The 26,579-nt window shown below is 47.7% G+C and overlaps 1 protein-coding gene across 21 annotated transcripts in view; it reads left to right on the plus strand.

Annotated features, from left to right (window-relative positions):
- The window catches only part of GDPD5 (glycerophosphodiester phosphodiesterase domain containing 5), a 100,643-nt gene that overhangs the window by 20,945 nt on the left and 53,119 nt on the right, over positions 1-26,579 (plus strand). For 17 of the 21 annotated variants that reach the window (XR_012577588.1, XR_012577589.1, XR_012577591.1 and 14 more), the window contains exon 2: positions 20,679-20,853. Coding sequence is in view for 7 of the 21 variants with exons in the window: in XM_074531024.1 (XP_074387125.1) it covers positions 20,737-20,853 (117 nt within the window). In the remaining 14 variants the exon portion in view is untranslated. Of the gene's footprint in view, positions 1-3,775; positions 3,923-18,031; positions 18,167-20,678; positions 20,854-26,579 lie in introns of those variants that run through there. The other 4 variants (XR_012577594.1, XR_012577597.1, XR_012577598.1 and 1 more) reach the window with 4 other exon arrangements.

Raw genomic sequence — 26,579 nt, forward strand, 5'->3', positions numbered from 1 at the left:
TGGGTTTCACACTATTTCATTGGCTCTTGGAAACTTGGGTGTCCTGATTATTGTCCAGTGCAAGTGAAAATGTAATATTTGGCTGGTGAGTGTTCTGGAATATGCTGACAGGCTGCTGGAGGAATTAAAGGGGCAAAACAGGGGATGTTTGTGCTGTGTTGGTTCCCCACTACCTCTGTCTCTTGTTTGGTGAGTGCTGCTCTCATTGGGACTGCAGAGAATGGTCACTGGTCCTCCTTGGTTTAATGAAAATTTCAGAGGGCGGAATGAGTCTGTCTCAGAAGGATGCGGAAAGGGAAATGGGGATGGTGACTTCAAATCTCCTCTTCCATTGTGTCCACAGCATAGCATGTTGCTCTAAGCTGTGTGAAATTACTTTATTTCTAACAAGGCTAAAAGTGGAGAGGAACAAAATCCAGCTTTCTTAGTGGATGCAGAAGTGACCTTCTTGTTAAACCTGAGGCAGTTCAGGCTCCTCAAACTGCCAGGTCTATAGGAGACACAGTTAATTAACATTGGAGAGTTAATTTCCATCCTTATCTCCCTCAAAATGGAAGGGTTGATGTGCCTTTGTCTCCCAAGTGGTGAGGGAGGTCAATGTCTTCTCCCAGGTAAAAAATAATAGAATGAGAGGAAACAGCCTCAGGTTGTTCCAGGGGAGGTTTAGGTTGGAGATAAGAAAAATATTCCTCATGGAAAAGATTGTCCAGTCCTGGCACAGGCTGTGGGGAGTCCCAAGGCAGCCCGTGTGCATTAATGCCTGAATTCAAATGCAGCAGTGCAGCAGTGAAAGTTCTTTGGAAAAGGCTGGGAAAAGATCCCAGCTCAGTTGTGGAGAATTTGGACAAAAGGAAGGATGGTTATGCAGCCTTATTCCCCTGAGAACTGGTCACATTCCCTGGCTGAAGGCAAGTCTAGGATGACATGGAAGAAGAGACAAGGGCCCAGCCTTTTGAGGCACATTGGGATGGGCTTGTGGCTCTCATTTCCAGCTCCATTTTTGAATCTGCTGGGTTGTATTCCTGAAATCCTCTGTCAGAGTTCCAAGGCAGCTGGAGAGCTCTGCCTTCAGTCAAAGCTCTGCCTTCAGTTGTGGAGAGAAGCTTGAGAACACAACCAGGGCAGAGTGACCCAAAGCTTCTGGCAGTGCTTTATCCAGCAGGCACAAAACTTCCTGTGGCACAAAAATTGCTGTGTCTTCCCTGGAGCAGCAATTGCCAGGTTTTCACAGAGCAGGATCAGGGTGATCTTGGCCTTGCTGCCTCCCTGGCTGCTTTGAGTGGTGCTGTTGTGCTCCTCTGTCAGGTTCTGCTACAAGAAGAGAACTTTTTTGGGGGTGATTGGGGTGTGATTGTCTCTGCTTTTTCCTCAGTGGATCTCTCACCATCTCCTTAGAAATGGAGGCACTTCACTTTTCATGGAACACTCTGTTCCCCCCTCCCATTCTTTATACACAAGTTGGGTGTCTTAAACTCCTCCAACCCAAAGAAAATCCACATGGAGTTAAATTTCTTCACCTCCCAAATGTCTGGTGGGACAGATCTCCTTGGGAGCTCTTGCAGGTATCTAACCCAAAGCAACAGGGCTTCAAGTGCTTGGGGACTCCAGCCTGGAGCTGAGAGCTCCCTTCCTCTTGGGCTGTGTAGGAAATCTGTTCATGGATGAGGCAGGAAGTTCACCTGGGGAAAAAAAAGGTTTGGAAGTCTCTTGCACATCCCAGGTGCTTGTCTAAACCTTCAGGCTGTTTACAGTCTGGTTTTGGTGGGAAAGATTAGATGCTTTATTTCATATTCTGCTCTTTTTTTCTGTAGGGTGAGGGAGGTTTTTGCAATCTGCATCCCATGGAGCTGAACAGAGTTTCCCTGCCTGCAGTTGTACAGAAAGGGCAGGAACAAGGGAGTTATTCTGGAGGTGTTGGAGTGTTCCAAACCCTAGGGAGAGGCCAGAGGGAAGTGAGGAATCACCTGGCAGGGTGTGCTCTGTGTTTCCATAGGTGGTGATGAGCAGGATTTCTTGGATATTTGGAAGGCTAGAGAAAACCCAAATGCCGTCTGTGTGTTTCTGGTTTATTTAGACACCAAAATTATACCACACATCTTCCAGAGTCCAGGGTATGGCAGCTGTGAATGCTGGAGGAGAATTCTAAAGCCTTGTAGTGATTCACCTGCTCTCCTTTAGGATAAATCAAATCTTTGCTTAATCAGTGCTGATAAACAGACTGCAAATTGAAATGATCTTTTTCTTTGTAATGTTTTTCATTGATTTTTTGATTTTTTTGCAGTACAACCCCTGAACAGCCTTTAAATCTGAACCACATTTTTCTGCTCCATGCTCCTGTGGTGCTGATAATTCTTCTCTCCTTGTCATTCTTTCATCCCTGGGTATTTATGTGTGCACAAACAGAGAACAACAATTCTGAGTTGCCATCCCAGGGCTCTGTGACCATTTCAAACATAAACTCAGCTTACATCTCAGTTCTGCCTTTCCACATAATAAATTACCAGCATTTATTGGTCTTTTGACATACAGGTTTCCTAAGGGAAAAGGAGGAGACTGGCTGAACAAAGCCTTCTCTATAATCTGAGTTTGCAGCAGGCTGTGGGCTGAAATTGCAATTCCCAGCCAGTGCAGCAAGGATTTTATGGCTCTATCTATAATTTCATTTATGCCAGGAGGAGGTTTGGGGGATGCTGGATCCTGAACCTCAGACTGCATCATTAAAATATGAATCTGTATGATATATTACAGGAATTGCAGGATGAAAACTCAGTGTTTCTATGGCAATCCATCACTGGGGACAGTTTTAGAGCCATGTAGTAATTTGGGTTGGAAGGGACCTTAAAGACCATGTCATTCCATCCATGCCTTGGCATGGGCAGGGACACCTTCCACTAATCCAGGCTGCTCCAAGATGGTTGGGGTGACACTGATGGCTGCTTTTATTGTCACCTTTAATGAAAACCTTCTGCAGTGACACATGTTGGATTTTCTGCCCCAAGCTGGGGGTTAACCTGGCCAGCTCCTCTCCTGTGTGAGATCAGATGAGATTTTTTGGCACCTGAAAGAAAATTTTGTACTGGGAGGGAGACTTAAGGTCGGTGGCTCCTGGGCAGGCAGCTCATGAAGGTGTGGGTGAGAGTTTGGGGTAACAAAACTGGGAATCCTCCTCTGCTGGAGGGGCTGCTGGGCCCAAATTCCTCCCCTCTGGAATTTCCCCTGCCCTGAGACAGAGGGTGACCCTCATGGAGACCTTGGCTTCCCATGCAGCTGGCACTGCATCGGCCCAGTGTGTCCATGGCTTTGTCCCTGTCCCCTTCCCACCCTGGGGGCTGGCTTGGAGGGAAGTTTGGTTTTTATTTTGTGGGAAGGTTCCGGCCCTCCCAGCTTGTTCCCTGGGCACAAGGATGGATGGTGGCCTTCACCTTGCAGAAGGGACATGGCTTGGGGACAGCAGCAGTTGTGGCAGGGCTCCTCTCCTGAGCCTGCAGAGCAGCAGTAGCAGCTGCCTCGTGCCCTCTCCCCGTCAGGAGGGAGAAGTAGGTCAGAATTTGCATTCTTTGCCCAGATTCTCCACATAACTTGGACATTTTTTCCCTTTTTTTTCCCCCTCTTTTAAACTCCTTGTTCCTGTGCGTGCGTGTGTTCCTCGGGCTCCCCTGAATCAGAGGGTGAAGGCTCAATTTCAGATGTATAATTGCTCTTTAATATCAGCCTTCCTTTCAAAATCACTTCTGGGAGACTCCTCGCATGCTGACAGACCAATCCCAGCATGTAAAACTCTGAGAGAAATGCTTGGGGCAGCGTCTTCATTTCTGGCTGCTGTGTTGTCTGGAGCAGGAGTTGAATTTTCTCCTGTAGTTCTTGTTTTGCATGACAAGAGCGAGTAATTGGGGTGAAATCATCTGTGCTGCAGACTGGCATGGTGAGATTTCTTTTCAGTGCTTCTCTGTATGGTTTTTTGGGTTTTTTTTTTTTGTCTGTTTTGCAATGTCTGATTGGGTGGGGGAGGAGAGATGGAGCACAGAAAGCATTGTGGTAACCACAGAAGCATCCAAGTGTTGCTGCAGGGCAACAGGAGGATTTTGGTGTGGTTTTGTGCAAAAAAAGAGCTTTGATGTGATGGGACAGGAGAGTTGTGGCTGCCCTGGGTCCCTGGCAGTGCCCAAGGTTGGATATTGGGGCTGGGAGCAGCCTGGCACAGTGGAAATGTCCCGGCCATGGCTGGGGTGGGGCTGGATGAGCTTTAAGATCTCTCCCAACCCAAACAATTCCGTGATGATTCACGTGTGATTCAGCATCTCTGGCAGAGTTTTCAGTAGTCTGGCAAAGAAAAAGAAGTGAATGTAACATCCTGAGACTGGGTGGTTTTCCTGAGGGTGATGGCAAGGCAGACCTGCTGCACGATTCTGGTCTTTCTCCATCTGTGGAGGTGATTCTTGTGGTTAAATCCTCCAGAGGCTTCTTGTGCATCATTGGCAGTCTGAAAGGAAGCAAATTGTGTGGTCTGAAGGCAGGTGGATGGGTAAAAGGGGCAGAATTACTGTGACACAATCATTATTTTAATGCGTTTTCACTGTATTTTTCAAGTCATGTTTTAAAAGTATTTTTAAATACTTCACTGAGGTTTTGCTTTGTGTTTCTTGTAACAAGTGCATGTTTTTAGCCAAAAACTCTCTTTTCCCGAGGAGATTTCAGGCTGTTTCTGCTGTGTCTGCTTCGTGCTGGTGGAGCTGCCACCTGGATGTGTCTGAGGCTTGTGCAAAGAGCAGGAATTGTCATCTCTGCTCCCACTGTGCCCCCTTCAGCTGCCAAAAAGTGTCAGCAGCTCTGCACAGGGATGATCTTCTGGGAGCTGAGCTTTTCCCCGTTCTGCCTTTGCTGTTTGATCTCTTTCCTTGGGGCTTTGGTGTGTTCAAGCCTTGGCAGTCAGAAAGCTGAGCAGAAGTAAACAGAAGGTCGAGTCTTTTTCAAGTTAAATCCAAATTTTTGGGCTTAACTTTTGAGTTAAACACTGCTTTTAAGTTGGATGAACTTTATTGGAGGGTGGATTTGGGAGCTGCAGTGGAATCACTTTTGGTTTCTCAGTTCCCTCCTGTACCTGCTGTTTGCATTAACCCCATGGTGTCCTGCTGTTCCCCTTGGATTTTAGGCTGTAATATTCCTCCTCCACTGTGTATTCCTGTTTTCAGCTACCACAGGGGGAACTGAGTGTTGTTTTTGGAAATGTGGGATGTGGCTGGAATCCCTGGATCATGCTGTGGTCAGACCAGAGTGCTGCAAAGCTCTGGGTACCCTTCCCTCAACATCCCTGTCTCCATAAAGAGCTTTCTTTGGGCTGGGCTGTGCTGACCTGCTCTTCACCTCCAGGTGGGGTTTCAGTAAACCAGGTTATCCTCTGGCTTAACTAAATCTAGACCCAAACCTGCCATCCTCTGCCTGGATCTGGAATCTCCTCTCTGTGGGTGACAGCAGGCAGAATGCTGGGGCTGCTCTGTGGTGCAGCCTTGGCCACCTTGTGAGCAGAATTCCAAAGCCCCACAAGATGAAAATACACCATGAAGCCTTTTCTGTCTCTGGGACCTGACTTTAGCAGGAAATCAGTGTGAACTTTGGCTTCCTTGTGCAGTCTTGTCTTGTGAGTGAGGGGATGATGAATGGGTATCAGCTCAGCTCCTGCCAGGCAATAACTGCAGATCCTTTGGAATAATAAACTGTAAGTTAAAGCAAAAATTCAGGCTTGTCAAATACAAAAATGGGGATGATCCTGAAAATAATTTATGGATCCTGAAAATGATTCCTGGCTGGCAAGCTAAAAATGAAGAGCTCAGTAGTGAGAAACTCCTGGGGAGAGTGTTTGCCCCATAAAGGAGGAGAAAAGCTGCTGACAGCTCTGGTTTGGGGAGTGCAGTGCTTCACCTCCACAGCTGGTACAAAGCATGAATGTGAATTAAAAAATGAAATGAAAAATGAAAATCAGCTGGGATTGCCTGGTGAGTGTTGGCACTGGCTCTGCTGGAGCTGATCCTGTACCTGCTCTTATTTTTTTGCTGTTTTAGGTGGTGAAATGGTTTGGGTTTTCACCCTTCTCGTGATTTGTTGTCTCCTTTGTGCTCTGCTCCTTCCTCCAGTAATGTCTCTGGGTTTTGGCAGAGGCTTGGAGCTGAAGCTCTGAGGTTGTTGCTGTTGGTGCATTTTGCTCATCCTAAAGTGATGTCAATAACAGAAGGAAGCTCTGAAAAGTAGAGAGGTTGGCTCTTTCAAGATGCTTACATTTGTAGCCACTTAAAAATAGTAATAATGAAAAAATATATATAAAAATATGAATATAATCCTGGATCTCCACCCTTCTCTCCTTTTCTTGGCAAAGAATCCCACTTTTCTGCATCCTGCAGTGTTCCTGAAGTCTCTGAGCAGGGAACAGGAGCTGGGGAAGGTGAGGTGGAAGCTGCTGCCACAGGGTTGGGGTTTCCCAGCTGAGGGTCAGCCCAGCCCTTTTGATCTCACTGCAGAAGAAAGGAAAAGTGTTTCCCTGGCATCACCACTGGCTGTTCCTGTCTGAAAGCTGAGCAGCCTCTTCTTTCTGGAAACTTTCCCAGAGATCAACCTGGAGCCTGTGGTTCGTGGAGTGGAGAGGCTAAAGCAGGGCTGGAAGCTTTAAACACATTCATGGAATGGTTTGGGTTGGAAGGGAACTTCAGGATCATCCCATTCCACCCCTGCCATGGGCAGGGACACCTTCCACTGTCCCAGGCTGCTCCAAGCCCATCCAGCCTGGCCTTGGATGCTTCCAGGGGCAGCCACAGCTTCTCTGGGAACCTGTGCCAGAGTCTCACCCCTCTCACAGGAAGGAATTTCTTCCCAACATCGCATCTGATCCTGCTCTCTGTCCTGTCCCTCCATGCCTTGTCTCCCATCACTCTGCAGCTCTCCTGAAGCCCCTTCAGGCCCTGCAAGAGCTCTGAGCTCTCCCTGGAGCATCTCCTTGTCTCCTCTGTACCTCTTTCCTGGCGCCCACCTGTGCTGGAATTCTGGGATTTTTGGGCTTTTTGCGCTTTCTCCAGCATGTGACAGAGATTTCCCTGTGCAGGGACTTCAGGATGTGGCCTCCAGCAGCTCTTCTGTGGTGTGGGCTGGATGTGGGGCTGGGATCAGCTGAGGAGAGAACTTTCAGAAGCTGGTGTTTGAAGTGCCTCTGCATTTCAAAGGAGAGATCTCAGAGGAATCACGCTCCAGCCCCCACAAAACCCGAGCCACCTGTTGCAGGGAGAGACCTCTGGAGCTGGGCCGAGCTGTGCCTTCACACCTGGGCGCTGAACAGGTGTTGGGTGGCAAGGATGCTCTGGTGAGGGGGAGGACATGTCCTTAAGCTGTGAAGGAGCCTCTTGAGAGACAGAGAGAGACAGAGCCAGACAGAGTCGGAGCCGCCTCTGCGTCCTCGCTCCATCAGCGCTGCGGATCCGGGCACCCGGGCGTGGGCGGGCTGTGAGGAAAGCACTTGGGCAGCGTCCCTGGAATAGAAACTCAGCCCAGCTGTCTGCCAAAACACAAACGGGAAAGGTTGTTCAGGGCTTTAGGCACTCCGCACGAACTGGCACCAACAAAAAAAATACATGAGAAATCTTGGAATTCTCAAGGGCTGAACAGCAAAAAGCCCTTTGGAGAATACCTGGAATCCAAGTGGATTTTACCAGAAATTCTGGGACAGCGTGTTTGTTTTTAGCTCAGTGAGCATGTTCTCACCCTCTTTAAAGTGCTGCTGAGGATGAGCCAAGCTGGGGCTGAGGACTTGAACTGAACTCTCACAGGCTCCTCAGAAGAAAAATGAACCTTCTTGGAAGGCAGCATGGCCCAAACCCTCAGCTTGCTGGAATATGTAAAACTCCTCAAGAACTGAAAGTGAATAGCCAGGATTAAAGAGGGAGGAGATGATGGCTTGCAGCACTTTGGCCAATTGCTGGCTTGAGGGGTTTCTGCTGGAAAAAAGAGATTTCCAACCTGAGCAGCCTCGCTCTGTTGGAGTTTAGATATGGGCTGTAAACCTCAGGTTGTCTGAAAACTTGAAAAAAGGCTTAGCTCCTTCACTGGAAGGAGAGGGGTAAAATACAAAATTCCTGCTTAGTCCTCTTTCCAGTCACTTCCTTGAACAAAGTGATTTCTGCTTGTAGAAAATCACAGAATAAATAGTTCAGCTTGGGAGGGAGCTCAGCACTCCAACCACCTGCTCAGGTCAGCTCTGGAATTATCTCCAGAGCGAGCTGATGGAATAACCTTGGCAGCTGGATCCTGTGGATTGCCAGAGCCTGGTGTGATGATGGATGGAGGATGTGCAGGCTGACTCCAGGAGCACTGGATGGAGGATCAGCAGGAACCACCCCAACCACACCCTGTATCAAAAGAGCGTGAGCCAAGGGGTCTGAGTCTGTGTTATTTTATTTTTAATTTTTAATTTTAGTATTTTTATATTTTAGGTGGCTTTTTTTAGTATTTTTAATTGTATTTTTACTATAGGCAATTTCCAACAAAATTCAGAGAAATACACAAAATTAAATCAAGAATTGGTTGAATTAAATCAAGAATTGGTTGGAAAAGGTGCCTTCCAGCAGCTGCATAGTTTTCTCTGCCTTAGAGATAAAAATAGTAAAATCACTGGATTTATTTTTATTCCTTTCCAGCTTTTTATTGATCTGGAAAGGACAGAGAGAACACAGGAAGTTTAATTCACGTCTCTCACCTGTGGGCTTACAGCCAAGGAAGGCAACCAGTTTAACTCAGTTGCCCTTAGCTGGTACAAAGAATAATATTACTTTTTTTCTTTTCCACGAGTTGAGGCATCTTCTGTCTCATCCAGCTTTGGGATTTATTGGTCTGGTTCTTGCTGCCTTGAGGATCCATGGATTTGTTTCTTCTCAGCTTTCTTGGCTGGAGAGCTGCACTGGGCAGGGGCAGACTCTGCCTCAGGTGGTGCCTTTTCAGGAGAAACAATCACAGCCTGCCCAGGTAAATGCTGTGACCTAATGCCTCAAATCCTGACTTTGGAAGGTGAAATGTTTGGTTTCTGTCTCTGAATGAAGGTGTTGCAGTAAGGCTGGGGTTGTAAAGGTCTGGCAGAGGTGCTGATGGTGCCAGGATTGAGGTCAGGGAAGAAAGTGCCTCCTTCCCTTTGTGACCCTGCAGGACTCTTACACAACTATGCTAAACCAGCTTAAGGGAGAGCTGCCATGGGCAGGAGGGGAAATAAAAACAGCACACCAGGGAAAGATTGCTGATAAGCCCAGAGAGCCCAAAAATAGGATCAGGCTCCAGGGAAAGAAGGAGAACCTGATGGAGGTAATAATCTGGAGATGGACAGAAACTCAAGGGACTCACATGGGCCCTGAGCCAGACAAACCCGATCTTGGATTCTGATCTTGATGTGAGGATACTGGGATCCTTTATAAATTTATAACTTGTGTCCTGGTTAGGGAGGATTAATAAAACCTGCTCAATTCTGGCCATGCCTCAGCTAGACCAGGATGCTGCCATGCCAAGGGATGCAGGGGAATTGAGGCCTGGCACTGGCTGCAGTGGTAAAGGAGAATGAATGTTCAGATACAGAGGATCAAGGAATGGGGTGGGCTGGAAGAGACCATAAAACCACCTTGTTCCCACCAGTTCCATTTTGTGCCCTCAGCTAGACCAGGTTGCTCCAAATCCATCTTGTCCTTGAAAACTTCCATGGATTCCTCTTTTCTGTTGAAAATTATTCCTGAAACATGGACAAAGACCTACACTGCCAGATTTGGGAACAAAAAAGGCTTGACTCTCCCCACCCCTTCCCAATTATTTCCTTTTTTTCCCTTCCCTATGGCAGATTCACCTGGTGATTTGTTGTGCCATTTCCTTCTGCTTTCATACAGCAAAAAGATTTCTCCTATTTTCTGCACCCAGTTATATTTTGCTAGTCTGGAAATTAACATTTTTTCAGGAAAAAACCAAACCCCCCACCTCTCTACCTTTCATTTTCTTTCTTTCCTGGGCAGCTCTTTTCCTGTGGAATTCTGGTTTATCCAGGGTGGATACTGGTAGCTTTAAACCCTGGTGTTTAAATTTTGAGGTTGATTTTCAGTAATGTGTGATAACCATTCTAGCAAAAAGAAGGGTATTGCTGATGGGGTTTTTTTGTTTCCTTTGGGTTTGGATGGGAGTTTTTAGTTTGTTTGTTTGGGGTTTTTTGTTTGTTTTGTTGGTTGTTTTTTTTGTTTTGCTGGTTGGTTTTTTGTTTTGCTGGTTGGTTGTTGGTTTTCTTGGTTGTTGTTGGTTTGATTGTGGTTTTTGTTGGTTTGTTGGTTGTTGGTTTTTTGTTTGTTTTGTTGGTTGTTTATTGGTTTGATTGTGGTTTTTGTTTGTTTGTTTTTGTTTGGTTTTGGTTTGTTTTTGGTTTTTTATTTGCTTCTAATGCTTATAAAGCTTTATCCTGAAATTTCTTGCTGAAATTTCCGTTTCCCATCCTGAAATTTCTCGCTGAAATTTCCCACTCACAGCAATCATTTTTTTGGGTGCTTTCTCTTAATTTGATGAACATCCCAATATTTTTCACTCTGTTTAAAACAGTGGCAGGAACTGGCTTGGCCAGCAAATGACTTCAAAGCTCTCGATGTTTTCCTACTTAACCAAAAAATATTGACTCAAGAGCAAGCTCGGTCTGGTTTCTTTGGGACTTATTTCAAATCTTTAATCTTCCCACTTCCATCCCTTCCCCTTTCCAGCTGTACTTGCTGATTAGTCTCTAACAGCAGCCTGGGCTGGAGCTGCCTTTCCTTTGGGGGAGGTTTATTTGATGTTTTCCCAGCCAGCAGCAGCTCTTGGAGAGCATTCCAGCCGGGCTGGAGCTCCAGGGAATCGCTGCCTGCGGAGGGAAGGAAAGGTGGGAGACAGCAAGGAACAGGAACAGAGGCACTTATGCAATCACCCTGTGTTTTGGTAGGGAAATAAGCTGGAAATAAAGGTATTTTGGCTGGTGGAAGGAAAAGCTGCTTGTCTCCTACCCAGACAGTAGGTGCTCTCAAGGCAGGATCTTAATCTGATGGGATGGAAACCCAGAGTGGCTTTCTGGAAGTGGGATAAAAGCCATTGAATCCTGGAAATGCTGTGTTTGTGTGCAAGTTCCATGGGCTCATTTGCCTGAGAACCTCTGAAATAAATGTGTATGAGAATAATAATAATAATAATAATAGCTTTCTTTCATGGAGGAGATTCCTGACCCACCTGGGCAGGGGGTTCTGTCTTCAGAGCAAGTGTAACCTTGAAAATTTTACTTTTCTCATACTTGCCTAGGGCTGGCTCATCCCAAGATGTGCAGGAAGCCTTTTTATTTAATTCTTTGCTTGAAGATCTGCCCTGGGCAGTGTGCTGGTGCCATGGATGTGTTCTTAGGATGGACAGGGAAGGTCACTGTGGTGAATGGATGTGTCCTTGTGGTCACTCTCACTGACTGAGGGATGTTTGCACAGCTGGTGTGGAGTGTGTGCTGCTGAGCACCCTGCCCTGCTCCAAATCTCTTGGATATTTGTGTTTATTTTTTGCTCCTCCGATGTCACAAAGCTACTTTAAAAAAAATGAGCTTCTAAATAGGCCTTTTCCTAGAAAGCTTAGAGTGGTGCAGAGAAGGAGAGAGAAATGCTGTTGCATCCTGGCCTCTGGGCTCCTGTGGGATTGAGCTGCTCCAGATGTTTGGATAAACTGCTCTGGGCTGGCAGCAATTCCCACCCAAGTGCTGTGGGTTAATGGACCCTTGGGGGTCCTGCCTTGAGATCATGTTCTCTGGAGCACAGGGCTGTAAAGAATGCCCTGGATGAGAGCAGTGCTTTGAGGGATCCCAGATGGAGAGAGCTTTGTGCCAGCATCTCCAGCCTCATCCTACCCCCCAAAGGGTTTTGGATACCTTGATATCAATCCCAGAATGGTTTGGGCTGGGAAGGACCTTAAAGCTCTCCCACTGCCACCCCTTGCCATGGGCAGGAACACTTTTCATTCCAGGTTGCTTCCAGCCCCATCCAAGCTTGAACAATTCCAAGATTGAGGCAGCCACAGCTTCTCTGGGCAGCCTGTGAGAGAACCTGGCCATGATGTCTGCAGGTGTCCCTGTTTCACTCTAACCATGATTATACTGAAAACCCCATTGTGCTGGTAATGTGCCAGGCTGGAAGAGTGTCACTGGTGCTGGGAAAAGGGCAGCAGGACACAGTGAGTTAATGCTCAGAGAATCAATGCTCATCCTATTAAAAGCTCTCAAAGATGACTGAAAGCACTTGGCCTAATAGGCCTTGGGTTTGCATCACTAAATGAGTTTGTGAATCCCTCATGACTGGGCCTTTCCATAAGGAAAACAAGCTGGGAGCTGATGTAACTGGCAGATGGAGCCTTGTTTTTGTGTTTTTGTTAGAGCAGGAGCTGGAAATGCCTGTGAGCCTCCTGTGGTCACTCTGGGAGTGCCCCTGTGGCTGCAGGGCCGGGTCCCTCCCTGGCCTCACCCTCTGTCCCCGTCCCTCCTGTGTCAGGGTGACCTTAGCCCACGTCTGGAGATGCTTTTTGGAAAGCAAGGAGCGTTTCAGACTGATGCAACTCCTTGCCAGGTCAATTGAGAAAATTCTTTCCTCCTGAAAGATTTATGCTGCAGCAAACAGTGAAATCCTTTTGCCCTTATTCACATCCTCCTAAAGATCACCAGCTTTTGGCAGGATACAGGAGTCCCAGTCAGGACAGGCATTTACCTGAGCTGACTCTGGAATGGGGTTGGGGTTGTAACCTCTCTCTGGTTACCCCTTGGAATTCTTTTTTCCTTGCAATTTTCCTTTCCCTCCTGACAGGGAAGCTCTCCTGTCTGTCTCCTTGCATTGAGCAGAGCCTGATTTGTACAGAACTGGAAAAACCCCAGTAATAACTGGGCTGAGGCTTTAGGAACATGAGGCGAACCTCTGCTTCCTGGGAACAGAAAAGGAATAAAGGGGATATTAGCCTTCCTCTGGTAGAAATTAAATTCTTCTGTGCCACTGGGGTGGAGGAGGGGATGGGAAGTGCATACATCTCATTTTTCCCGTATCATTTTTGTTTCCATGTTTTTCAAGCAATCACAAAGCTGTAGTGGAGGTGATGAAAGGCTGACTTTACTTCTTGAACCTCTTCTGGACTTCATCAGTTGCCCCATGGACCTCATAGCCCACCCAGTTTCACCCTCTGCCCTGGGCAAGGAACCCTTCCACTACCCCAGGTTGCTCAGGAAGGCAAAGCAAGTTTTTCTTCTTTATTTATTCAGCTCCTCTGCTACTTGAGAACATTTATTTTGGTGAGCAATGTCTCCTGCAGCTGTATGGAAGGAATCAATCATAGGAAATAAAGAGCTTGTAATCCATTTAACTAGGACTTTCCACCTCTCATTAAGCCAGAAACATTCATGCCTAATTCTCTGGGTAGCAGTTGCCCAGCAGATGTGCAGGGTATCGATTGGAAAATGACTCTTGCTGGGTTTGTTTTCCTTTTCCTTTCTTTCTTTCCCTCCCGTGCTGTTTCCATTCCAGTGCCTGCAGAGGGTGTGGAGGCATTTGGCTCCCTCTCAGATGAGCCTTCCTGGGGCTCTTGGTGCAGTTTGCTTTCCCTGCTGGCAGCAGCCAGGTTTCCAGCAGGGAATGTGTGGGACAGGCTCCTGCTCCACTGCTGGCACCATCCGTGGGCAGCTCTTGGGGCTGTGTCTGGAAAGGAGAGGGAGGAATGCTTGTCTGAAGGGGAGGCTGCTTCTCAGGGTGGGCATGTTCAAACCCAGCTCTGTTTCCACTTAATTTCTCAGCAAAAAGGTGAAATTGGCTTGGTGCAGGCTTCTGGTTTGCAGCTTGGTGAGGATGGCAAAGCTCCTGGAGTCTGTGGAGAGGAAAAGTGTTCTGTAACCTTTTTCAGCCTTTAAACACTCTTTAATTCCTTGTTGGTGCATGGGTTTTGTTTAGCATCCAGCTGTTGTCTTCTCTTTCTTTCTGTGATGGTTTTTCCTGTCTTTTTCTCACCTGGGCCATTTCTGTGGAGCCCTGCTGATTTTTGTCATCACCCAGACCCCACCAACATCACAGGACATTCTCTGCCTGAGGCTCTTCATGGGGTCTCTTCCTCAAGCCCCTCCCTTGCCATCCCTGTTCTCCCATTTGGTGCTTTCCTGCCTGTCCCTTGGGCTTTGTGGCTCAGATTCCCTCCCCTTCCCTGCCTTCTGCCAAGCCCTGGCAGGCTCCTGGGGGTGTCTCACCTCACCTTGGCTGCTGTTTTAGATTTTTAGCTGTTGAACTGCTGCCTTCTTGTGCTGCTCTGAGTGTTTCTGGAATGCTGTCCCAAGGGGACTCCACCTGGCACAGACTTGGAGAGGTGGAAGGGTTTGAGAAGGGTTTGAATTTCTCTGCCAAAAATGTGATTTCACGTACTTTGGGCTGCTTCACGTTTCTCTTTGCTGCTTCTAAAAGCCAAGAGAATTATTATTAGAATTAAAGATATGAGAAATTCACAAGTTGTTGCCCATCTCTCCAGCAACCCTCCGAAGATGAAGCTCTTTTTATTCTCAGATTGTCAGAAATTCCTTGGCAGAGGGAACCTGAAGTTCTCCATGTTTTTCCTCATGTCCCACCTGTGCTTTGCTGCTTGTATTTACTTCAGAACCTGCTTGTGTGGATTCACGTGGTGATTTTGGATCTGCAGCAGATTTTGGGATTTCAGAGCTGTGCCAACACCTTGGCCTGCAAGGTTGGTGCAGAAAGCAGAGATTGTGTTTAATTATTGCTCTGCCAGAAGTTTATACAGGTTTTTCCTGTGCCCTGTTCCTCCTCTTCCACCCTTTCAAAGTTGCAGGCACCCAGTCCTGCCTCACTTGGTGGAAAACATTGAGGAGCTCTGTTGCAGAGGGCGTGAGTCCGTCCTGTGCTTATTTATTTAGGGAGATTAAAGTCTAAGTTTTTCTTTTGTAATCCCTTTGAAGTATTTATCTTTTGAAGTCTGAATTTTCATTAACTGGAAGTGCACAACCCCCGAACTACACGCTGCCCTAGTTTCAAAGCTGTAATTTTATTTTTTGTAGAAAACATTTAAGAGAAATAAACAACAGTTCAGACCCACAGGGGCTCCACATCAGCCAGATCCTATTTGGGATGTGTCTGTTTGGGTAATTCCTTCCCACTTTGGGGACTCCAAGGGGCTCTGCAGGCTCTCCCTGGGTTGGGATGTAGCCATGGATTTTTGGGATCTCAGGGATGTTCCCCTTCTGAGTGCTCTGTAAGACCAGCACATGGCCTGTAGACCTTTCTTTCATTTTTTATATTTGTTTTCCCTCCCCTCTTATTTTCTGCCATTGAGGCAGCAGCACTCAGCTTTAAGGACAAGGCTGTTGTGCTTTTCTGCCTCAGCTCCCATCCAAAATATTCCATATGCACATGGCAGTGGGCACTTTGCTGCAGTTCATCTTTTTTGTTTGTTTGCCAGGGGGAAAAAAAAATAGATGTTGACTGGAGTTTTGATATATATCTGCTGCTTTTGTTTGTGCAGTGTTATCAGTGTAAAAATGAATGTTTTCAGCCTGGAAAAAGTGGGTGGGAAACCTCTGGCCCAACCTGGCTTCCAGAGTGGGGAATAACAATGTGTGGGGAAGAACAACCCAGCTGGGCATCCTCCACCCCCAAAATTAATCACCTGAGGCTGTTTTCTGGCTTTGGGGTGTCCCATTCCTGCCTTGAAATGAAATCTTGGATCTTGCAAGCTGAGATGCTTTGGGTTTGTGCCAGCAAAATGTGGAAAATAGTGCTCAGTGTGTGTGTGTGCATCTCAATTTCCTCCCGTGGGAGTGGCCAGAGCAAACAGCCCTCAGTAATAGCTTGTTATTAAACAGATGGGGATATTGACCCTCTTCCATTTCCATCTTCCACATTGGGGAAAGTGAAATTGCATTACTTTGGCTTGGATGAGTTCAGTGTATTAATAACAAAATGTGTATGAAAACCAATGGAGAGTGCATTGCAGATCCCAAGAATTTAGATAATGATTTCAGCCCTGGCTGGGCCATAGAGATTTCTCTTCCATTTTTCTTTTTTTGTGCACAGAGCTGTAGAGTTTGCTCTGGAATAGGTTAATTTTTTAGAAAGCATTTAAGGAAAATCAGGATTTTCCAGTATAATTAGGGAAACGAGTGACAAGCAGCCTTACAAGCATATCAATAGGGCTAATTGATTATCAGGCATGTTCTCACCTAATTGGCAGAGGAAATTATTTGCTTAACAAGGTTTTAAGCGTAATTAGATTGATACAAGTTTTAGTAGAGATAGAGATGTTGAATTTACAGAGGTTCTTGATAAACAGTGATCCCAGGAGTCAACAACAAGAGGCAAAACACTTCTTTTAATATGGAAATCAGTAGAATCTGCCAAAACAAGATGACATAAAAAAATTAACCTCAAATCCCCCTGTATTTTTTATGTTTATTTCTATTGCAAGTGGGGTGAATTTTGGGAGATGGGAGCCTCTGTGCTCAGGGCTTGCTTTGGTTTTGAGCCTCTCCAGGTGTGGGGGGAGCCCTGCTTCTTCCCCTTGTCTTCCTCACAGTTTCTCCTCTCTGGAACCTTGTGGAAAGCCAAGGTTTTCCATGGGATGGGCCTTCCCAGCCGTGCCTTGATAGGTGGAGATCCTCTAGGTGTCTTCCACATCTGCATGGGTGTGGGGTTGTTGGAGAAAATGGTGTGTGTGCCTCTCTCCAAATGCTCGGCTTTGCTCCGACGTCTCCTGAGGCTTCAGGATTCCATGGGCTGGTGTGGACCTGGCAGTGCTGGGCTCATGGCTGAATTCCCTGATCTTAGAGGGCTTCTCCAGCCTTAATGGTTCCATTATTTCATTGTTCACAAGTCTCCATTGAAGCAGCCTTGGCTGTGTTTTGGGTTTTGTTTTGGATGTGCTGATCCAAACCCTCCTGAGCAATCCGTGGTGGGTTCTCAGAGCAGGCCTCTCCGTGGTGTGGCTGGAAGGGCAGGAATGCTGCTTGGCTTTTAAAAACCACAGAACATCCTGAGCTGGAAGGGACCCACAGGGGTCAGTTCCAGCCCCTGTCCCTGCACAGACACCCCAAATCCCACCCTGGGCATGTCTGGGAGCTCCTGAGTTCTTTGCCCATTCCCTGGGCAGTGCCAGCACCTCTGGGAATGAACCTTTCCCTAAATCCAGCCTGACCCTGCCCTGGCACAGCTCCGGCTGTTCCCTGGGTGCTGTCCCTATCCCAGAGAGCAGTGCCTGCCCCTCCTCTTCCTCCCTGGGGAAGTTGTGCCAGCAGTGAGGTCTCCCCTCAGTCTGCCTGAAGGGGGATCCAAGGGGAGCAGCAGGCCTTGGGAAAGGCTGTTAAACCTGCTCCTCCAGGGCTGCATCCCCACTGTTTACTCAGAGCACTTCAGGACTTGCTGTTGCTCTTCCCCTCACTAAAATGAGGGCCTGAGATGCTTTAGTGATTGGTCTGGATTGCTGCCTTCCCTCTCCAGTCCAGGTTACTGAATATTGCCCTGAGACTACAGGGATGGAGCAGTTAACCCAGAGAGACAAAACTCAAAATTTTTTAGGCCAGATCTCCCCAGAGAGCTTCACTTTTAAATGTGCAACTCCAATTCTCCCTTCTTTTTTTTTTCCCCCTCCAAAGCTGTTTGGAAAGGAATAATGTGTAACCAATACCTCCACTTCAGTATCTCAGAAGTGCAGTGTGTGCTAATAGGCATCCTGGAGCCTTTGGAAAATGCTCCCATTGTATTTCTAGATGGAATCTGCCCTGCTCCCCCTTTTTGGATAAGTGAGCTGGTTATTCAGCTCTGAGAAGCTCACAGGCATTGGCAGATGATGCATCTTGAAAGTCAAGGTTGAGAGCATGAGTGGGTTTGTGTTTTCTATTTTATTTCTTTCCCCCCTCCTCCCTCCCTCCCTCCTGGTGCACGTTGCTGGATTTGAATAATTAATGCCTGTTGTCTTGCTTCCTGTTTTCATTTCTGTATGTAATGCTAACCAGCAGTGGGCTGAATCATTCATGGGCTGCTCTCTGCCCCTCGGCAGCTGGAGATGGCATGGGAACAGTGAAACAGTGATTGGGAGGTGCTGCGGGCTTTGTGCTGCTCCCTGGACCCTGGTTCTGGCAGCAGGAGCAGTAAGTATTGAGCCCATGCTCCTGGCCAGGCCAGGCTCTCTGGGCAGATGCTATCAGTGTGGTTTCTCTCCCTGCAGCTCCTGTTACTGCTCAGGTGTCCGTGTGCATGGAGGGGAGGGTGGCTGCTGGGTGCTGTCCTTTCCCACCTGTTTTGGGCTTTGATGGAGCTGGTTGTGATGCTCATGGAGAAGAGTGAGTGATTTTAGGCTTGTTGGTTGTGCCTCATGCAATTACACTGTATTTAGAAGTGGATTTTTAAAAAACTCACCTTAGTTTTTTTTTTTTTTTTTGTCATGGTGCTTTTCCTGAGTTTTTGTGGAGTGCAGCCTGGAATTCTGGGCTCCTTTGCAGTGAGAGGAACCAGGGTGGGAGCTTCACTTACAGAGCCTTGTCTTTTCCCTTGGGCACTGCCAGGGATCCAGGCACAGCCACAGCTCCTCTGGGCACCCTGTTCCACCCTCCCAGGGCAGGAATTCTCTCCTGTCCAAGTGATCAAATGAGATTAAATTTAAAAAAACCCAGTGAAAGCTTTTGTGGATGGAGCTGGCCTGTCTGCCCTCCTGCCTTGCATGAGTAAAGCAGGGAGAGGTGGAAAGCAGGAGAGATGCTGTCCTTTGGAGAGGAATTAGTGCAGGATTACTTGGAACAGCTACAGCCTTCTAGGCTTTCAGGCTGGGAATAAGGGCTTTGGCTGGGGAGTTGTTAACAGGCTGTGAGTGATTTTTACATCTTGCACAGAGCCCTCAGCATCTTGTACATCCCTCCACACTTGGAATCTTGAGGGCAGAGAGCAAGGTTCAGCCCAAGAGCTTTAAGCAGCATCTCCAGTTTTGCTCCTCCTCAGTGCCTCTGTGCCATTGTGCCAGGTTTTGTGGGGAGGCAGAGGGGAGGCTCATTTCCTGGGTGCTCTGGGAGCTGAGGATGGGCAGGCAGCTTGAGCAGGGACCGATGCTGAGCTTTATGAACAGCAGGAGGAGAGGTGGGACGCGGGCACAGGGAGGTGACCCCGACACGAGGCCATGGATGGCACAGCAGCACGGGGGGATGTGAGCAGCAAACAGCTCTGCCAGGCTGGCTGTGCTGTCCCTCTGTCCTGCCTGTCACCCCCAGGGAACGAGCAGGGCCACGTGGGGAGCTGGGCTGGCCTCACATGGACCTGTGGGTCGTGTCAGCGCCCCGAGCAGCGCGGGGAGCTGTGCTGAAAGCACAAAGGTGCCTCTGTGTCTGGGGAGGGCACAGGGCTCTGGGGACAGCCTGGTGACAGCTCTGCAGCCACAACAGCCTCTGGGACACTGAGTCCTGATTAAAGTGTCAGGGCAAGGCTGCCCTGGGCTGTCAGCACGGAGTGTGAATGGACACAGACAGACAGGGGCTGGGAGGGGTGAGCTCTCTGTGTCCCTGCTGACATTTCCAGACTCCAGCACTGCCTGCAGCATCCCCTGCTGCATCAGCTGGAGTGACAAATACAGTCAGCCCTGCTTGTGCATGCTTCCTTCCATGGGATGTGTCAAGGAAAAGCTTTTAGGTGGCTGGTTTATCTCCCTAAGCCCAGCCATGCTTTGCTGATGCCAGTGAGGGTGTTGCTGCTCAGCTGTCACAGCTTTGCCCCAGACCTGAGCCCTGGGAATCCCACATGTAAGGAAGCAAAGTGTTTCCCCAGGAGAGGGTGGATTTGCACACCCTGCACACAGCCCTGCTCTCTCAGGAAAGGGGGCACGCACTGTGCAGGCTCAGCTGCTGCCAAGCCCCACTGCCAGCCTGTGGTGATGCACACAGGGCTGTGTGGGGCTGTGGGTGCCCACCGGGGCTGCAGGAAGCTGTGGGAAACCTGTGCTGTGGGACCAAGCACAGCATCCAGCTCTGCATCCTGGGAGTGCTTGAGAGGCTTATAAAGGGAGAGGGCGATATCTGTAGTACACATTTTGTGTATACACACTCTGTATTCCATATTCTTGGGGCTGTCCAGAAGTTTGGTCCTTGCTGGATCCCTTCCAGCTCAGGACAGTCCCTGATTCTGTGATGCTCCTTCTGCATGGAAGTGATTATTCCTTGTCTGGGGCTGTTTTGCAGGCTCCATGGGATGCTGACACTAAACTGCTTTAGCTTGGCTCAGCCTCAGCTTTGTGGAGGTCTCTGAATTGATCTTCAGGTTGTTCTTGCAGCAGCTCTGTCTCTTTTCACTTCAGTCATTCATAGGAACCCAGTCACCTGGTGCAGATCCTCATCCTGCTGCTTTTGTCCTCACGTGGCTTTCCCTGATGTACACTTTGCTTTTGGTGGTGTGGGAGAAGCTGCAGGAAGAAACCAAACCTGCAGACTAATTAAACTTCTTGGTCTGGTTGAGTAACGAGTGGGAGATGTTGGCCGGGCTGGGAACAGATCTGATTCTCATCCCTGCTCTCAGCAGCCAGAGGACACGGTTAATTATTAAATTGCTTGTTAACGTATTGAAATATCGCCGGGGATTTTAATTTCCTTTTTTGTTGTTGTTGTTTCCTCTGCTTTGCCCCAGGGCGCTCCCAGGAGCTGATGGATTAGTGGCAGCAGGCTCAGGAGGGGCTGGAAGGAGCATGGTCAAGCACCAACCCCTGCAGTACTACGAGCCCCAGCTATGTCTGTCCTGTCTGACCGGGATCTACGGCTGCCGCTGGAAACGGTACCAGCGGTCACATGATGACACCACCAAGGTGAGCAGGGACAGGGCTGCTGCCACCCCGTCCCCCTCCTGATGGCTTCTTGCTCTTGCTTGGAAGGATGAGAGATTTGGGGGTTTTTCCTTATGTATTGGCTTGGATGTTGGATGGGAGTCGTTGACCATGGCAGGAGGCCTTCCCCGTATGGTCGACGTAGAGATGGACACAGTGAGGTTGGTCATGGGGCTCCAGGGGACTGAAAGTGCCCAAATCTGTTTACATTGGGCTAAAGGGGAACACTTTCCTTGTGGCTTTTGACTCCTGCTGGTGCTTGCAGCACCCTTGGCTGGATATGTAAGTTCTGTGTTTCTGCAGAATCCCTGCCTTCGTGGTGTGGTTTCAGTAGGCATGGTGGTATTTGGTCCCAGAAAGGACTTGGTGATCTTGGAGTCTTTTTCAGCCTTTATGGTTCTGTTCTTGATGTTGGTTTTTGGCCCCAGAAGGGATTTGGTGATCTTGGAGGTCTTTTCCAACCTCTATAATCCTGTTCTTGAGTGTAACAATGAGTTTGTAGGTAGGGGAAAAGGGTGCCCAGAGCTGCCCCTGGATCCCTGGCAGTGCCCCAGGCCAGGCTGGACAGGGCTTGGAGCACCCTGCGATAGTGGAAGGTGTCCCTGCCATGGCAGGGGTGGCACTGGATGACCTCTAAGGTCCCTTCCAGCCCAAACCCTTGTGGGGTTCAATGGAAGGCAGCAGAAGGTGAGAGCAAGTTGGGGTGAATGGGAAGGCTGTTGGAGGTGACTCTTCCCTCCCCTGGATAAATACAGATTGTAGGAGCTCTGCCAGAGGGAATCCAGGCTCAACTTGCACCTCCCCTCGTGTTCTGGGCTGGGAGATGAGGTCTTGTGATGTGTTGATAGGAAAAGTGTGAAAATATTGCCGTCAAAAGCGCCCTGTTACATCAACTGGGTAAGGATTTTGTTTTGCTGTTCTCCTGTACTCCCATGTTGCCTGGAATGGCTTTTTAAAGTGTGCTTACAAGTTAAATTTGTTTTTTTTTTTCCTTCTTTAAATCCTGTTTCATCTGGAAGTGCTCCCAGGGGACCCTTTGGTTGCCTTTTGAATGCTGAATTTCGCTCTCCTATCGCTTGGGCTCCTCTGTTCTGTTTTTAAGCCTATATCAGGGATCTTCTTGGCTCTGGAGTGCTTTTCCTCGTGGAAAAGCAGCTGAGAGGGAGCAGCCGGGGCTGTGTGGCAGATCCTGTGCCAGAAATGCTCCTGGTTGTGAATTGCAGCCGTTGTTGGTGGTGCAGCTTGGCCAGGAGCTCCCCTGTGATTGCAAAGTCACGCCTAGAGTTTGTGCAGCCTAAAAACAAATTTCCTTTTGCAAAGTAAGAATGTTGGTGCTGTTTTCCCTCTGCTTCCAGCTTGGTCTGGGTGACCATTTCAAGCCAGCAGAATATTGCAGTTCTAAGCTAAAAAATTACAGAAAAATTGCCATGAATATTTCAGTGAAATCTACCTCTGCTTGCATTACCAAAAAATATCAGTGGCAGCTTTCCAAGTCTGCCAGGAATTTCCATTGGTTTTTGCTAGTGCTGGAAAGGAATTCATTGTGTTTAAAGGTAGCTGATCCAGGCTTTAAAACATGTCCAGTGTGAGCTGGTCTTTGTAAAGTCTTTGTGAGGCCTCACTTTGGTAAAGGAGAGATGGAGACAGCAGCAGGAGTAGGAGAAGAAAGCCCAAAATGAGCTGCAGGCTGCGTTACCTGCTTTCTTGTTAAAACATCAAACTCCCCAGAATAAAAGGCTTTCATCCAAATTTGGATCATGACCCAGCCTTTCCTCCATTTCTTTAGCTGATGCCTGTGAGTGTTTGTTGTCTGAATTGTGCTGCACCTCAACAGCCAGAATCTTAATGATTCCTCTCTTTTTCCTTCAAATCTATGCACATCAAGCTTGCTACTCCACATTAAGAAATTACATGAAAATGAGAATTTTAATTGGACACCTGAGTTCTAGGGGATTTTTTGAGAGGCAGCTTCCTGGAATTGCCATTATCATTTGCTTTTATCTGACCTTTGAGGATGAGGAGAGGGGCTGGAGGCACACAGCCAATATACTCTGATCTCCTTTTAAAATTTTGAACATTTGCAAAATTCCTTTTTTCTATTATGGGCCCTCAGCTTTAATGGCAAGATCCCCTTTCACTTTTTTTTTAAATGTTTTTTTAAATGAAAGACACATGAAGGAGGAGAAATGGTCTTGCTGAGATTCAGATCATTAAAATCTCTGTAGCTGGTGTGAGGAAGGAATTTCTGATCTAACCACAGCTTGTTCATCACATATTCAACCAAGGATATGATGAAGTCAGTGTGTGGAAGCATTTTTTAAAATTATTATTATTGCTTCCAAACCTCTGTTGTTTGTACACAGCAAATATCATCCTGGTGGATGATATTGGGAGAGGGGACAAAGATTTCCTCCCAGAGGAAACAGCAATGATAATTTTTTAATCTATCCAGCAAAAAGAAGCCACTTTTATTGACTGGCTGGGCTGAGCTATCAAACATGGTCTTTCTCTCCAACACAAATCTCCTAATCCTCTTCTTAATTGCAAGTTGTCTGAACTGTGAGGATGTGGGAGGGGGAATATCCAATAAAGCCTCTCCCTGCCTTTATCTGCTGCTGCTCACGTAGCTGCAGATCTATAAATGATATATCAACCCCTTCCTTCCTATGCTTTGGGCAGTCCCTGTCAGGATTTATGCCCCTCAAGTGAAATGTGTGTGATTCCAGAGAGTCCATTTGGTTAAATGCATCACATGACCTCCAGCTGAGGCTTCTGATGGCTTTTTGGGGTCCTTTTGTGCAGAGATAAGTGAGGAGCTGTGATCCATCAGCATAATGAATTGCAGGGCTGTGTCTGGGCTGTGTGTATTAATTCACTCTCTGGTGAAATGCTCTTGTAATTCCCGCTTGGCCAGAGCTGTGAAATGACCTGAACAGATGATCTAAGCCACAGGCTTTGGAGCTGGGACTTTGTCAGGGCTGATTCCCAAATGGCCAGAGGTCACTGGTCACAGAAATTGCTTGCTTTGCTGCAGTCTGCAATTAGAGGATGGCTTCATTTGCCCTTCTCCGTGTGTTTTTCAATTTGTGAGGGTTTCAGCCCACAGGCCTGAAGGCACAGGAGCTCTTGAGGCAGAGGGGCTCTCTCAAGGTTGTTGGATTTGAGGCTGGGCACTGAAGCATTGGATGTGAGCAGTGACTCAGAGCTGAGTCCCCATGAATGGATGTGTCCAATCATGTTGGCTTGATGGGCTAAGTGCAGGGAAATCCAGTCACTCCATTAAAGATCTGTTTTTCCTTATTGTTCCTGAAGGTGCCCCCCTCATTAGAGGGGTCTGGACTAGATGATCTTTAAAGGTCCCTCTCAACCCAAACTATTCTGATTCTATTATTCTATTTTTTTTTTCTCCATGATGCTTGGAAATGAAAGGCTGTGTTTAGGGTTTTCCACATGACTTAAAGATCCTGTAAAATTCACCTCTGAGCCCTTCACTTTACAGGGAGGCTGTGAGGTGGATGATTGTCCAGGGAAGCTGTGACAGCTGAGCCAGGCAGGAATTGCATTTGCTCTGTGTGGAGCCTTCAGCCCAGAACTGGCAGGGTGTTACTGGTTTTAACTGGGAATAGCACATTTTGGCCTTCATGAAGGAGCAAAACCTCTCTCAGACAGGGCAGGATCCTGTGGAGGACTGGCAAGGAGCAGAGAGCTGCTCCAGCCTCAGGGACTGGGATTTACCTGCCAGGACCTTGCTTCTCTTTGATTTCCACACCCTCCTAGAAAGGTTGGGATGAACCAGCTTGTTCTGTGTCAAAAATGTTCCCTATTTCAGCAGAGCTGCTTTGGAGGATGGGAATTCCCAAATCCTGGAAACCCCAAAAAGCCACAGGGTTGGAGCCTGATCTTGTGGTGCACCTTAAATATTGTCAGGGGAGGATGTTTGACTGATGCTGAATTTGTGGTGCAGAATGCCAGTGGGGGAGAGTCTGCAAAACCCATTGAGTGTGGGGCCTGGGCTGGGATTATGGGCTCAGACTGGTGATTAACAGGCCCTGGGATTTGTAAAGCTTTGGAGGTGTCAAAGGTTTTTCCTGCAGAGCATCTGCAAAACGTGGCTTTGGCTCTGAACAGCCAGCTCTGAACTGAGCTGCAGCTGGAAAAAGGGGGAGAAAAGGGGGCAAGGAGGGATTTTGGGCCCTTAGAGCCAGCCATGTGTTTTGACAGGGATTTCTTCCCTGAGTACAGCAATGCTCCTCCACTCTGAGGTGCAGTCACTCTCATAAAATCCTGACTGGTTTGAATGTGCCCCATCAGCTCCTGGTTTAACCCATAAGGGAAAGCCTTTCCAGGCTCTCCCTGCGAGTTCCCTGTACTGGTTTTGACTGAGTTACAGTTAATTTTCTGCACAGCAGCTGCTGTGGTGCCAGATATTGGGTTTGTGACTGAAACAATCTTAAACCAATCACTGGAGATTTTTTACACAGCATCAAGGTACAATATTTTCTAAATTCCCTCCAAGAAAGGGAAAAAATTGAGGTGGTTTTTCTGCTTGTGTTCCTAAACAAATGTTTTTTCTCTCAACTGTGTAGTTGTTGTTAGACTTTTACAATTGAATTATATAACTTCCAAAGAGGCAATGGGAACCTGTGATCCTGTTAATCCCAGGTTAATTAATTGTGTTGGTCTTTACTTAGACATATAGTCCCTTCCCATGTGTGGAGCCATGAGTGTGAATTTTTAGGAGAGAAAATGAGAAAAGTGAAATGGCCTTGACATCGTGGAAGTTTGACTTGTGGGAGTCTCCATGTCAGAAGTTCTCTCTCTGTTCTTGACAGAATAGTGAAAAATTGTGGCCCTTTTCCAGAGGAGCCTTGATTTTCCTCACCCAGAGGGAAGTGAATGTGACCTTGCTGCCCTGGAGCTGGGCTCCAGTGATGTACTTTACATCTGGGGTTGAATTTGCCTTCTACTTCACCAACTCTGCTTTTCCAGCCTCTCTTGTGAATTCCTGGTGTCCTGGAATAGATCCAAGCACAGCTGGGCTGTGACAGAGCAGAAATTGTTGGAGAGCAACTTTTCACTGTGTCCTTACTGGGTGGTGGGTGCACTGGGAGGGTGCAGGGGCCAATGGAAAAGGCTTTTTATCATCCTTTCTTTTTTTCCTGTCCAAGTTGAAGGTGGTTTATTTCTGTCTCTCGTAAAAGTAGACTTTGTGGAAGTGCCTCAGGGATGCTTGCGGCTCCAAAATGACCACAAAAATGAACTAGATGAGAAGGAAACCCAGCCCCAGTGGGAGTAAATGAATGAAATGGCAGGAATAGGAAGGAGCAGGGTTAGTTTGTGGTGATAATCCTTGAGAAAGGTGGAAGAGGTGGAAGCTGGGGAAGGAACCAGTCTGGGAGGAGATCATAGAAAGGGTAGGGTTGGGAAGGGCTTTAAAGATCACCTAATTCCACCTCCCACTATCCCAGGTGGCTCCAAGCCCCATCCAGCCTGGCCTTGGACATTCCAGGGATCCAGGGGCAGCCCCAGCTTCTCTGTGCCAGGGCCTGCCCACCCTCACAGGGAACAATTGCTAATTCCCAATATCCCATCTAACCCTGCCCTCTGTCAGTGTAAAGCCATTCTCCTCTCTCCTGTTCCTCCAGGCCCCTGCCAAATGCCCCTCTCTGCAATAATGGTTGAAATCTGAGGTGTGGCTTTCCCGGCAT

Source organism: Zonotrichia albicollis, chromosome 2 (assembly GCF_047830755.1).
Source record: "Zonotrichia albicollis isolate bZonAlb1 chromosome 2, bZonAlb1.hap1, whole genome shotgun sequence".
In the NCBI taxonomy this organism is placed as follows: Eukaryota; Metazoa; Chordata; class Aves; order Passeriformes; family Passerellidae; genus Zonotrichia; species Zonotrichia albicollis.